This window comes from Peromyscus californicus, unplaced genomic scaffold (genome assembly GCF_007827085.1).
Source record: "Peromyscus californicus insignis strain IS unplaced genomic scaffold, ASM782708v3 Scaffold_20__1_contigs__length_68692818, whole genome shotgun sequence".
NCBI lineage: Eukaryota > Metazoa > Chordata > Mammalia > Rodentia > Cricetidae > Peromyscus > Peromyscus californicus.
This window is the reverse complement of record NW_026294503.1, coordinates 40,325,974-40,338,175: the sequence shown is the minus strand read 5'-3', so window position 1 is coordinate 40,338,175 and position 12,202 is coordinate 40,325,974. Positions and strand designations below refer to the sequence as shown.

General features: G+C 50.4%; 1 protein-coding gene across 1 annotated transcript; it reads left to right on the top strand.

The window, feature by feature from the left end:
- Positions 1-4,490: 4,490 nt before the first annotated feature.
- Positions 4,491-11,759, top strand: LOC128116262 (cytochrome P450 11B2, mitochondrial). Its single transcript, XM_052747438.1, has 9 exons — positions 4,491-4,919; positions 5,319-5,474; positions 7,009-7,208; positions 7,333-7,536; positions 7,801-7,955; positions 8,815-8,981; positions 9,218-9,296; positions 9,383-9,571; positions 9,811-11,759. Exons 1-9 carry the CDS (start codon positions 4,681-4,683, stop codon positions 9,922-9,924), a joined length of 1,503 nt encoding a protein of 500 aa, XP_052603398.1. The 5' UTR covers positions 4,491-4,680; the 3' UTR covers positions 9,925-11,759.
- The last annotated feature ends 443 nt before the right edge of the window (positions 11,760-12,202 follow it).

Genomic DNA, 12,202 nt, shown 5'->3' with positions numbered 1-12,202 from the left:
TAGAAGAGAGTAGGTTTGCTAGCCTGGAGCAAGCAGAGCGGTAGAGACAGGAGGAAGACCATATCTCAACAAGCTGGATGGTGAGGAGCCACTTCTGAAAGCTATGCTCTGACTTCCTCATGCATGTGGGTAGCGTGTGTGTGTCCCTCACAAAACGGTTGTTTCAAAAGACGACACAAAAACCCCATACCTAAGTATATAATACCCAAACTGCACCAAATCTAAAGAAAAGTAAAATAAATCAGAGTAACAAACGTCTCAGCTGTGCAGGAGCAAAGAACCAAACTGTATCTGGCTTCTCAGAAGTCATCGGAGAGAAAAGAGCAGACAAGCATCTGAAGGGTTGAAAGGAAAAATCCTGTGACCTAGAATTCTGTATTCTATATAATCGTCTTTCAGAGGTGAGCGGGAGGGGCAGGGGCAGGGGCGGGGGAAAGGTTTAGTCATTGAAGTGCCTGCCACACAGGGATGGAGACCGAGTTCGTGTAGAAGCCAGCAGCACACACATGTAATCTCAGCACGGGAAAGGCAGAGACACGAAGGCCCCTGGGGTTTGCTGGACAGCTCGGCCAGTCAAGATGGTGAGTTGCAGTTTCAGCAAGAGACTGCCTCCCAAAATAATGTGGAGAGTGACTGAAGAAGATACCCGTGGTTGACCTCTGGCTTCTGCATATATCTGCACACATGTACACATGCACCTATACACACAACCACACACACACACACACACACACACACATACACACACACACACACACACACACACACACACACACACACACAGAGAGAGAGAGAGAGAGAGAGAGAGAGAGAGAGAGAGAGAGAGAGAAGTAAAGACTTTTCCATGTAAATGAAGCTCAGGAGAACTTGTTGTCTGCAGGCCTGCCTTCCCGAGCTGCAGAATGTTCTTCAGAGAGAAGAGAAGTGATGCAGGCCCGGAAGGCATGGACAGATGGATGATGTGAAAGAACTGGCTTGCTTCCTCATGCTTATTGCTCTGCTCAACATGGTAAAAGCTCCAGGATTACAGTTTGTGTAAATCATTTAGTGGGAAGGCCGTGAGTGGACTGGGGATGCCTGGGCACTATGGACGCCCACACTGCCTGTGAGCCATGAGTGGACTGGGGATGCCTGGGCACTATGGACACCCACACTGCCTGTGAGCCATGAGTGAGCTGGGGATGCCTGGGTACTATGGATAACCACACTGCCTGTGAGCCATGAGTGAGCTGGGGATGCCTGGGCACTATGGATAACCACACTGCCTGTGAGCCATGAGTGAGCTGGGGATGCCTGGGCACTATGGATACCTACACTGCCTGTGAGGTGACACAGTTACTTGAATGGACACTCAGATTAATATTTCTAACTCCAGATTAATTTCTGGAAAAGCATAGGAAAAGGTGTGGCTAGTAAGGTAAGACAGGATAAGAAGGCTCATACAAAATGTTCAGTTAAAACGATACATATTGAGAGAGAGAGAGAGAGAGAGAGAGAGAGGTAAACCAAATATAAGTGCAAAGAATATAGGCAACAAAAGGAAGAAACCGCCGTTAACATGGCAGATGTTAACTCAAGCTATGCCAGTAATGTCTTCAAATATCAGTGGCCTAAACTTCCCAATCAAAGGACAGGACATAACTGTGTGTCATCTGTAAGAGACCTGCTTTAAAAATACATATGTAGGTAAAAGTAAAGAGATGAGGACAGGGAATGGGCTCCGTGTGCAAATGTGTTTGCCCGATGACTTGAGTTTGGTCTGCGGAACTCTCATGGTCGAAGGAAGGAACCAGTTCCTGTGGGTTGTTCTCTGGCCTCCACATCCCCCTGTCCCTAGGAGGAAGGCACCCAATGTCGACCTTTCAGAATGGCACAAATCCAAAGCACTATCGTTAAGCTGGTATAGACTTGGTGCACCAGGAACCTTCATTCATTGCCGATGAGAACGCAGGTGCAGCCACTCTGGAAATCCTGCTCATCAAGGCAGGCTACAGGCTGCAAGTGTGTGCACTGGTGTTTATTCGAATAAACAGCAGGTAGGATCCACAGAAAAAGTTTCCAGCAGCCTTATCCCTGGTTAATAAACTTGGGAGAAATCAAGACGCTCTTTTGTAGGTAAACAGACAAATCAACCATGGCTGAGACGGAACCTGCGGTGTTACTCAATGCTAAAAGCAAATGGTGGGTCCACCAGAGAAAACTCAAATTACTAAGAGAAAGAAGCCGATGTGAAAAGCCTACAAGGTACATGACTCAACGCTATGAGGGAAGAAGGCACTGGGAGAGGCCTGGATGGCTCTGCTGGGGAGTGCTCACCTTGAAAACATGAGGATCTGAGTTCAAGCCCTAGAACCCATGTTTTTAAAAAGCCCCGCATCAGGCTGGAGAGATGGCTCTGTGGTTAAGGACACTTGCTGCTCTCCCAGAGGAGGCAAGTTCAATTCCCAACACTCATGTCAGGCAGCTCACAACTCCTAGAACTTGAACTCCAGGGGTGGTCTGATACCTCTGACCTCTGCAAGCACCTGCCTTCCCATGCACATGCTCACATGCTTGCACACATTCACACACATAATTAAACATAATAAAATAAGTCTTTGCTTTTCAAAGCCCTGAATGGGCGGGGAGGGGGGGAGGGCAGGGCGTGGCATGCATTTGAAATCCCAATGCTGGGAAGGTAGAGTCAAGTGCGTCCCTGCTGCTTACTGGCTAGTCAGGCTTCATGTTGGCAAGTCACAGGCCAGTGAGAGATTCCTGTTCAAAAAGAGAAAGAAAAAGGTGGACAGTGCCTGTAGATGACACTCAAAGTTGTCTCCTGGCCTCCACATTCACACACACACACACACACACACACACACACACACACACACACACACACACACACACACAGGAACAGGTGTAAAGGAAAAAGAAGTGGGAGATTAGAAAGGTCAGTGGCTGCCAGAGATGTGGCATGAGGGGGATGAGAAGGCAGAGGCAGACATCTAAGGAGACCAAAGTATCCCGTATGAGACCCCAGTGGTGCCACTCTACAGGTTTCAATCCCACAACATGTGGAGCACCAAACCTCTGTGGAAAGCTGAGGTCATGGAGTGATGGAAAAATGTCAGCCTGGGTCCGTCGACTATGAAGTATACTGCTGAGGTACAGGCTGACAGAGGAGGAAGCTGTGCCTGGGGCAGGGCGTGTTCCCAGGAATTCTCTGTGCTTTCTGATCATTTTTTTTTATAAGCCCCAATGGTAATTAAGGAAAGGTCTACAAGTCACTTCTGTCATTGTAGGCTCTCATAGTGCCACACAGAATACCAGCTTCATTGCAGGCAATTCTATTAGGTGTATGTGCCTGGGACTCTAAACATTCATTGTCCATGCCCACAGAATGTTCCCAATACTTTGTGTGTACTCTGACCCGCTAACACTCAATATTTGTTTAACGAGTGAGGAAATGAACGGATTCTGAGTCATGACATTCTTGAGGCAGAACTAGAGGACATGTTACCATGAGTCCTGAGAGTTTTCTCTAGGTGTAGGAGGCGAGGAGACAAGGTGATGTCTATCCTCCTCCTCATAAACTCCCAATGGCAAGCCAAAGTATAATTCTATTAACGTTCGCCCCTGGGGAACCAGCGAGTTTATTAGACTTACTTACAGAGCAATGGGTGAGGGCTTTGGAGGCAGGAGATTAGTGACCCTAAAGAAGCTATGTTGGAAGGTCTGCAAGCAGCTGGAATGCTGGCTTCCCCCCATGGCTATGTAGATGGAACCTTCCCCTAATTCTTTCCATCATATACACTCTAGCCTCTCTCAGAGATCCCGAGGCCATTTGCAATTAGGGTACAATGATATACAATGGGTTTGGAGGAGTGATGGAATCCTTAGAGGAGGGTCCTTCTATGAGGGAGTGTCAAGAGTCAACAAGCTCAGAGGTGAGGGTCCTCTGTGATCACACCCAGTAGAACTCCCCAAGATGGTGGAAGTTTGGTTTGGAGGATAGTCATGTACAACACCTTAAGTCAGAGGCCCTGAAGAGTGTGAGAAAGGGAGATGGAAGCTGAGGGTGAGACTTGTCCGACCGGAACACAGACTGTGCAGAGGACAGTCCTGGCCCATGAGCAGAATTGCCCGCAAGATCCATGGCCACTGTGACGTCACCACCAGGGTGCCACCAATGTTATTCTTGTTTCACATGTAGCAACAATAAAGTTTTCTTCCTTTTTTTTATCTTAAAGAAACTGAATTCAAACTTGTTCTGGAAAGAATATAATGCCTCATATACTTTCTAGTTCTTAGATTTATTTTTACTGAAGTTGCTAAAAAAAGACAAAGTCTATTAAAAGAAACCAAGGTCTTCTATTATATCTTCAAAAGAGAGAGAATCCATCCATCTTCCTTTTCCCATCTATAGGGAGAAGAGAGATCTCTGTCCCCCTCTTCCCAGTCAACACAGCCCCCCATGTGGACACTATATCTGTTCCCAGTTCCCACCCACCAGCAGATTTTACAGAGATGGTGTTAGGGAGCTGGCTATATACTTCCACTGACAGTTGAGCCCCAACCATGATCAGAGCCCAGATCTCTCAGGCAAGTCCAGGGACAGTTTCTTCCATGACGTGAGCGGTCCAACAGTACAGTACACAGGCAGCATAAAAGGCCATGGGCTGAAGGAGAGAGGAGGAAGCAATGGCACTCAGGGTGAAGGCAGATGTGTGGCTGGCAAGACCCTGGCAGTGCCAGTACAGGATGAGGGCACTGGGCACCACAGCAGCACCGGCCCCCAAGACACTGCAACCCTTTGAAGCCATCCCCCTGTACTCCAGAAACAAGTGGCTGAAGATGATACAGATGCTGAGGGAGCAGGGCCAGGAGAACCTGCACCTGGAGATGCATCAGGCCTTCCAGGAGCTGGGGCCCATTTTCAGGTAAGGGCCTTCCTGACCCATAGCTGAGCACAGACAGAGCTTCCTGACCCTCTGGTTGCTCAGGCTCTGCAGAGTATGAGGTGTGCTGCATTCCCCAGTAGGCACCAGGCACTCCCTCCTTAGGAAGACAGGGAGGGAGCACAGGAGGTTATGGGCCTGACTCATGGAGACCATGGTTCTCCATGTGGACAGAGAAAGGCACTGCTCATCGCTGAGAGGACAGAGTGCCAGGAGTGCTGAAGTGGAGAGGAGTCAGGCAGGCAGCGGGATAGCCCTTCTGAGGGGAAAGCAAGGGCTGGAGAGGCTGAGGTGAGAAAGCACACAGACAGGGCTGGTTTTGCAGGATGCTCAGGTGGAGGGCAGTCCACCCTCAGCAGGGCTGTGTTCTTCACCCCACAGGTACAGCATAGGAAGAACACAGGTTGTGTCTGTGATGATGCCAGAGGATGCTGAGAAGCTGCATCAGGTGGAGAGTATGCACCCTTATCGCATGCACCTGGAGCCCTGGGTGGCCCACAGAGAACAGCGTGGCCTGAGACGTGGCGTGTTCTTGCTGTGAGTGGACACTGAGAATGAGGAGGGAGGTGATTGGTGGCCCAGACATAGGATACTGATCCTGCTTGGGTAGGGGTGTGGAGACCAATCACTCCCAAGCGTGGGTCGGTGCCATGCCAAGTAGATCCTGGGCCTGAGAAGGGAGATGGCAGAGGAATGCCTCCTGCCCCAAACTCCTATGTAAATAGGCTTTTTTTAGGATGGGATTCTCACTTCTACCAGTTTCAAAGTTGGCCCAGAAAAAGAACCGCTGACTCAGGGCCACAGCTAGCTTCTGCCATAGCCTGATGTCCAGCAATGCAGTCTCCATTTATTAGGGGCAATTTCCCTCAGAGAGATATGTGGTAGACAGTTCTAGGGACGAAGGAGTGGAGAACAGGAAGCTGGGGCTCTTGTGGGCTCACAATCAAACATGACCCGGGTAAGAGAGGGGCAAGTTCCCTCCTGCAGCTGGATACACATCTGGAGGGCTAAGCAGGGGTTCCTGGTGCCTGGAGTGAACAGGCTGCCAAGAGGTCACTAGGAGGTGTGGAGGAGCCTACACAGGGATTTCAGGCTGCACACAGGCACACCAGCCCATGTCAGAGTGAATCTGTTCGTTAATAAAATAGTTTTGGGAAAAGAGTGTATTGGTGAGGCACTTATCTGAGGGAATCTGGCAGGGAGATCCAATGCAAATGACCCTGTGGGCAAAGTATGAGCATGTGCCTCTGAGAAAGCAGGAAGCCTGTGTGTGTGTGTGTGTGTGTGTGTGTGTGTGTGTGTGTGTGTGTGTGTGTGTGCATGTATGCACCTGCTTATATTCTTGCATATGCAAATATGTGGCCATGCTTTTTGCCTTGACATGAAAGTGGGTGTTGTCTGCATCTGTGACTCTGTGTGTATTTGCATCTTTGTGCATGGCTGTTGCCTAAGTATTGTGCACACAGGGACTTGAGTGTTTTTGAGGTCTTGTGTGGGTACATATGTGTATGTACACGTGCATGTGGTCACTGTCCATTGTTGCAGGCTTTAGCACACCAAAGGACAGGCATTCTGCATGTGTGGCTCAGTGTGCAAACTCCTGCCTGTCATTTACTGGAGTATCTCCATGGGAGCCCCGTGCCCTGGACTGTGGTTTGTGCATGTTGTGAGTGGTCCTCTGCTGTGGCTCCTGCCCTAGGGAAGATGGGATCCCTTAGCTGAGACAGGCAGATGCTGATGACTCAGAGACCAAACACTCTACAGGACTGACAGGGTGGGTGAGCTCAGCTAGGGCTTCTCCCTCTGTGGGGTATAGGCCAGGTGGGCAGAGCTGACAGCAGAGTCTCTTTTCTCCCTGGGTGTGGATGTGCCAAGTCCACCTCAGACTTAGTGAATTCTGTCCAATACATAGAGGCTGTGATGGAAGAAAGAAGTGGGCGCAAGACCTGCAGAGCCTGCTTCTGACCCTGACACCCTTTGCCCCAATTTCCTTGAGAGGCAGAAAGATGGGCACAAGCCTGGGCCAGGCCTTTCCTGGGAGGTGTCTGTAGCCCTGCTCTGTGCCCTGCAGAAATGGGCCTGAATGGCGCTTCAACCGACTGAGGCTGAACCCAAATGTGCTGTCACCAAAGGCCGTTCAAAAGTTTGTCCCCATGGTGGACATGGTGGCAAGGGACTTCTTGGAGGCCCTGAAGAAGAAGGTCTTTCAGAATGCTCGTGGGAGCCTCACCATGGATGTCCAGCAAAGCCTCTTCAACTACAGTATAGAAGGTATGTGACTGGAGGAAGGTCCCAATTTAAGGAGTCAGGGAGGGGATTGTAGGGAGGGAAAGATGAGGCAGTTTTGAGGCTAGGGGCTGCCTTGTCTCAGCGATACCATTTTTTTTTTCTGCAGCGAGCAACTTTGCTCTTTTTGGGGAGCGGTTGGGCCTCCTTGGCCATGACCTGAGCCCTGGCAGCCTGAAGTTCATCCATGCCTTGCATTCCATGTTCAAGACCACCACACAGCTCATGTTCCTGCCCAGGAGCCTGACTCACTGGACAAGCAGCCGGGTGTGGAAAGAACATTTTGAGTCCTGGGATATCATCTCTGAGTATGGTGAGGGTCAATCGCCTGGGCAGCGCCATGGGGTAGGGGACAATGGTCAGGTAATTGCCATTCACCTTTACTCATGGCTACGCTGGGGTCATCTCAAATGATGGTGACCGTTGCTTCCTGTTCTTTTAATGTTCCCACTAATGCTATGGCTGAACTGACCCAGAGGTTGTGGGAGAGGAGCAGGGGTTGTCATTGGCCATGAGAGTGGGGTACAAACAAGACAGTGGACCTGCCTGTTCTCAAGCTCCCATGTCACATCTCCAGCCAGCAGATGTATCTGGAAGGTGCATCAGGAGCTCAGACTTGGCAACCCTCAGACCTACAGTGGCATCGTGGCAGAACTAATATCCCAGGGAGCTTTGCCTCTCGACGCCATCAAAGCCAACTCCATTGAGCTCACCGCTGGGAGTGTAGACACGGTCAGGCCAGCCTGTGGGAATCCCCTGTGACTCCCTGTCTGTATCCTCCAAAAGCATTTTATGCGCTGCAATCCCAGGCCGTTTCTGCCAGGAGACTGTTGCTCTAGGCTGTACCCAGAGGTACAGGAAGAGGGAGATCTTCAGGTGAAGGTACAGGGCAGTGCAGAGATCAAGGGAGCTCGTGAAAGGGGACCCTTCAGGGCGGGCCCATTTGCAAGCAGCAACACAAAGCTCCTGGGGGTGGCTGGCTGCCTAAGGCAGGTGACAGGGGGACAGATGAGGCCAGCAGGGGTGAGGGTCGCATCAGGAAGGGCCATGCATCAGGCTGCGGATAGATGATCACCAAGTCAGCATGCCCAGGTGTAGCACGGGGGCAGGCTGGTGACGTCAGCAAGAGACTTAAGAGGCTGTTTCTGTAGATTGTGCCATAAAGAGGCATTCTGGACATAGAGGCTCAGGGCTCACTCCAGGGATTCTCACTGATGTTGGGAGGAGGTAGCAACAGGAACTAGGACCCATTTCAGGCTTGGGCAGGGAGGTCAGTACTCAGTGGCCTAGGGATGCCAATCACTATGAGAATTTAGCTGTAAGTGGCAGTGTCCCTAAGTGATGCTGAAGGCCCACCCCAGTGGGTACCAGAGCAGGCTGTAAGCAGCAGATCCTGCAGGAGCTGAGAGAGTGTCCAGGAATGGGATGTCTGTGGCCTGATCCTCAGGATTTAGGGTCATGGTTCCCAGAGTCCCACCCTGCTCTGGCCATGTACTTCTACCAGAGGGGGAGGGGGGGTCATCCTTTTGTAGAAGGGCTTCCCTTTGTGGAGGACTAGGGACAGTGTCTGAGACTTCTCTGGCTCCCGCAGACAACCTCCCCCTTGCTAATGACCCTCTTTGAGCTGGCTCGGAACCCGGACATTCAGCGGGCACTTCGCCAGGAGAGCCTGGCTGCCGAGGCTAGCATCGCTGCAAACCCTCAGAGGGCTATGTCTGACCTGCCCCTGTTGCGGGCTGCCCTTAAAGAGACCCTGAGGTAGGTGCTGCCTGCCCTTTCCCTGCTGTTCTGTCCCCTGTCTTTTCTGGGGTTCGAGGGGAGCTATGTTCTCTGCTCTTCTTCCTATGGCTGGATGCTAATGTTCCTCTGGAGGTTGGCTGAGCTCAGCATAGCCAGGAACCACACCCTCCAGGGACGTGAGGGAGAAAGGCGCAGATGTGGACAGGAGAAGCCCTTCATCGCTGAGGTCTCTCCTGTTGCTTCCCCACCTCCAGGCTCTATCCTGTTGGTGGCTTTTTGGAGAGAATTCTAAAGTCTGACTTGGTGCTTCAGAACTACCATGTCCCTGCTGGGGTGAGTGATCCTCATACACCCACCAATTGCCCAGTTCTGCATTACCCTAGAAGGCAGTTGACTTTGCCCTTGGCATCTGCCCACAGACATTGGTCCTACTCTATCTCTACTCCATGGGCCGAAACCCTTCAGTATTTCCGAGACCCGAGCGCTACATGCCCCAGCGCTGGCTGGAGAGGAAAAGAAGTTTCCTGCACCTGACCTTCGGCTTTGGGGTGCGCCAGTGCCTGGGGAGGCGAGTGGCAGAGGTGGAGATGATGCTCCTGCTACACCATGTGAGTGGCTCTGTGTGGGGACTGTGGGATGGGGGTGCTAATGGGGGCAGTATTTGGACTAACAGCATAGGCCTTCAGGGTCTGTCTGGGCTTCCTGTGTTTGGTGAGGATCTCAGGGCCCCACAGGAAGTCCTCTTTGCAGCATGGTGGTGGCACTGAGCAGTTTAGCTGGAGATGGGCCAGTGCTCTGCCCTGCTGAGGAGGCCAGATGGAGAGCCCCTCCCCCGCTTGTGTTCCAGGTGCTGAAATCCTTCCAGGTGGAGACACTCAGGCAAGAGGATGTGCAGATGGTCTACCGCTTTGTTTTGATGCCCACCTCCAGCCCCCTCCTCACCTTCCGGCCTGTCAGATAGTCATCTTTGCATCTGGGGTCCCAGTCAGGCCACCAGCCTGCTTCTGTCCTGACACCCGAGGTCACACTTCTTTGCCATCAGGATGTTGTTTGGGGGGTCACACTACCATTTTCTGCAATCCTGCAAAGGTCACAGTTAAAGACCTCCAGGGTCAGGGACTGCAAGGCCAGGGAAGGGACTGGGGCGATCTTGGTGACAATAAGCAGTCCCTGGGTGAGATTTTCCTCATCCTTTCCAAGAGTCACTCCAGGCACCTGTGGCCTTCCAAGGGCCTCAGAACAAAGCCAGAAGACATTCCCTTTCTTATGTTCTCCATTAGACACGAGCCACAAAAATACAGCCTACATTTTTCACACACACACACACACACACACACACACACACACACACACACACACATATTCAATCACTCAATGAGTTTGTGGGGGCAGATAGATAAGTAGACTATGTATAGATAGAGATATATAGATGTAGATAGACAGATAAAAAGCTGTCTCTGTGTTTTTGTTCAAGTAGCTTGACAATGGAGTTGGAGCATATTAACTGGTAACTCAGTAAAACGTATATAAGTGTAGGGACATATGCACTTGCTAAGGACCAGGTAGTGGTAAGATCAGAGATGCAGGCAAGAGGACTTCCTGGACTCCTGATCATGTGTGAGGTCTCTTCGGGAATGGTTGTCTTCTTTCAGGAGGTCAAGGGCCAGGGTCCTTGGAGAAAGCATTTATCTCCTGAATTGTCAAAGTGGCTCAGAGCACAAGCCTCTTGGGGGTTTCCTCAGAGCTGTGAGAGTCGAGGGGAAAAAAAGTTTTGTCCTAAAACAACTATTTCACGGGATCTCCTGTTCTCAGTACTGAAGTGTGTCTACCTGAGCTTTGTGTGCCAAACTCCAAAGTCCATGGCCTTTACGTATGAGTCACTGTGGAGACGGGGCTTTAACCAGGAAATTCATGTGAAATGAGGCTACTGGGCTGTGCCTAATCCAATCCCCCAGAGCGCCTCCCAAGACAGTGTGGTCACAGGCCCAGAGACAGCCTCCATAGGGAAGACAAGAAGTTGGTCTTCTTCGAGGCGTGGAAAGAAGTTGGGCAGTTACTATTCTCTTCACTCCTTCACCCATTCTTCTACTGGGTTGGGAGAAGTCACTTCTGTTGTTGAATCTTTTGCCATGATGGCCAGAGCCAAGTAATTGGGACCTGCTAAGCAGAGAGCACCTGTGGCTGAGAGTCCCCTCACACCAAGGGAAAGGGTTCTACCCCATGGCACTAATGTGAGTGAGGTGGTGGGATTTCATGGGGCATAGCTCAAGGGAAGGAAGTCTGAGCTTCAGGGATGTGTTCTGAAAGGGGCTGTTAGGATATGGGTCTCAGGTCTTCCATTTTGAGAGTCACAAGGTGAGCCGTCTTCTCTGGCTGCCCTTGGCTTCTGACATGCTGTATCATCGAAGGCTCGAAGGGACTGTGTGTTGTAATGATTAATTCTTTAATATTAATGTTTTTTTAAATTAGTGCACAAAACCTGGGTTCCATCGTGATGTTCTCGTAGGAGTGTTCCTCATGATGGCTCATCTTGGTTTCCACTTATAGATACGGCTCTACACCTGGGAACACCTAGAGACTTCACAAAGCACTGAGATTTAAAAGCTCTGCATTTGAGAGAGTGACAAGAATATTGTTTGCCCGTACTGACCATGCTAAGACAAAAATTAGAAATTCTTTCCATTCACAGTCACTCAAAATACCCCTTAGCAATAAATTAGCCAAGGAAGTGAAAAGCGACGATATTAAGAATTACAAAAAATAAAATAAACAAGATCCAATGGTACTGAACTGTGATCAGAATTTCTGTGTGCTGATTTTGCTGCTTAGGGAGTGTTGCTGTGTCGGGTTTTAGTTTCCTTTTGGATCAAGGCATTTGCTGATCCCCTGACTCACACGGTAAGGAGTGGAGTTCACTGTGTTTAATACGTTGTTCCCTTGTGAGAATTTCCTCTCGAACTTGCACCGTTTACTTCCAGCCTTGTTTTCCTTTGCGTCCATCAAAGGGTTTTCATGAGGCGCTGGTGTTCTTGACCTTGGACTGTGCTGCCTCTGGAGCTGTCACTCACAGATGTCTAGTTTAAGCCCCTCCTGGTCTGTGAGTTTTGAGAGCAGCTTGTGCAGGTGACTGCCCTGACTGACAGGCATGCTGTGCTGTAAGGGAGCGGGAACCCAAATCAGTCATTACTCTCCATCTCTTGTCATCCGCGGCTCTTCACACCATAGAGAGTCTCTAAATA

What these genes read in the sequence shown, in the direction of transcription:
- LOC128116262 (XM_052747438.1), top strand. Translation starts at nt 4,681, where the DNA reads ATGGCACTCAGGGTGAAGGCAGATGTGTGGCTGGCAAGACCCTGGCAG. An exon ending in GGATATCATCTCTGAGTATG is followed by an intron (nt 7,537 to 7,800) that starts GTGAGGGTCAAT and finishes TCACATCTCCAG; the next exon opens with CCAGCAGATGTATCTGGAAG. An exon ending in GCCCTTAAAGAGACCCTGAG is followed by an intron (nt 8,982 to 9,217) that starts GTAGGTGCTGCC and finishes CCCCACCTCCAG; the next exon opens with GCTCTATCCTGTTGGTGGCT.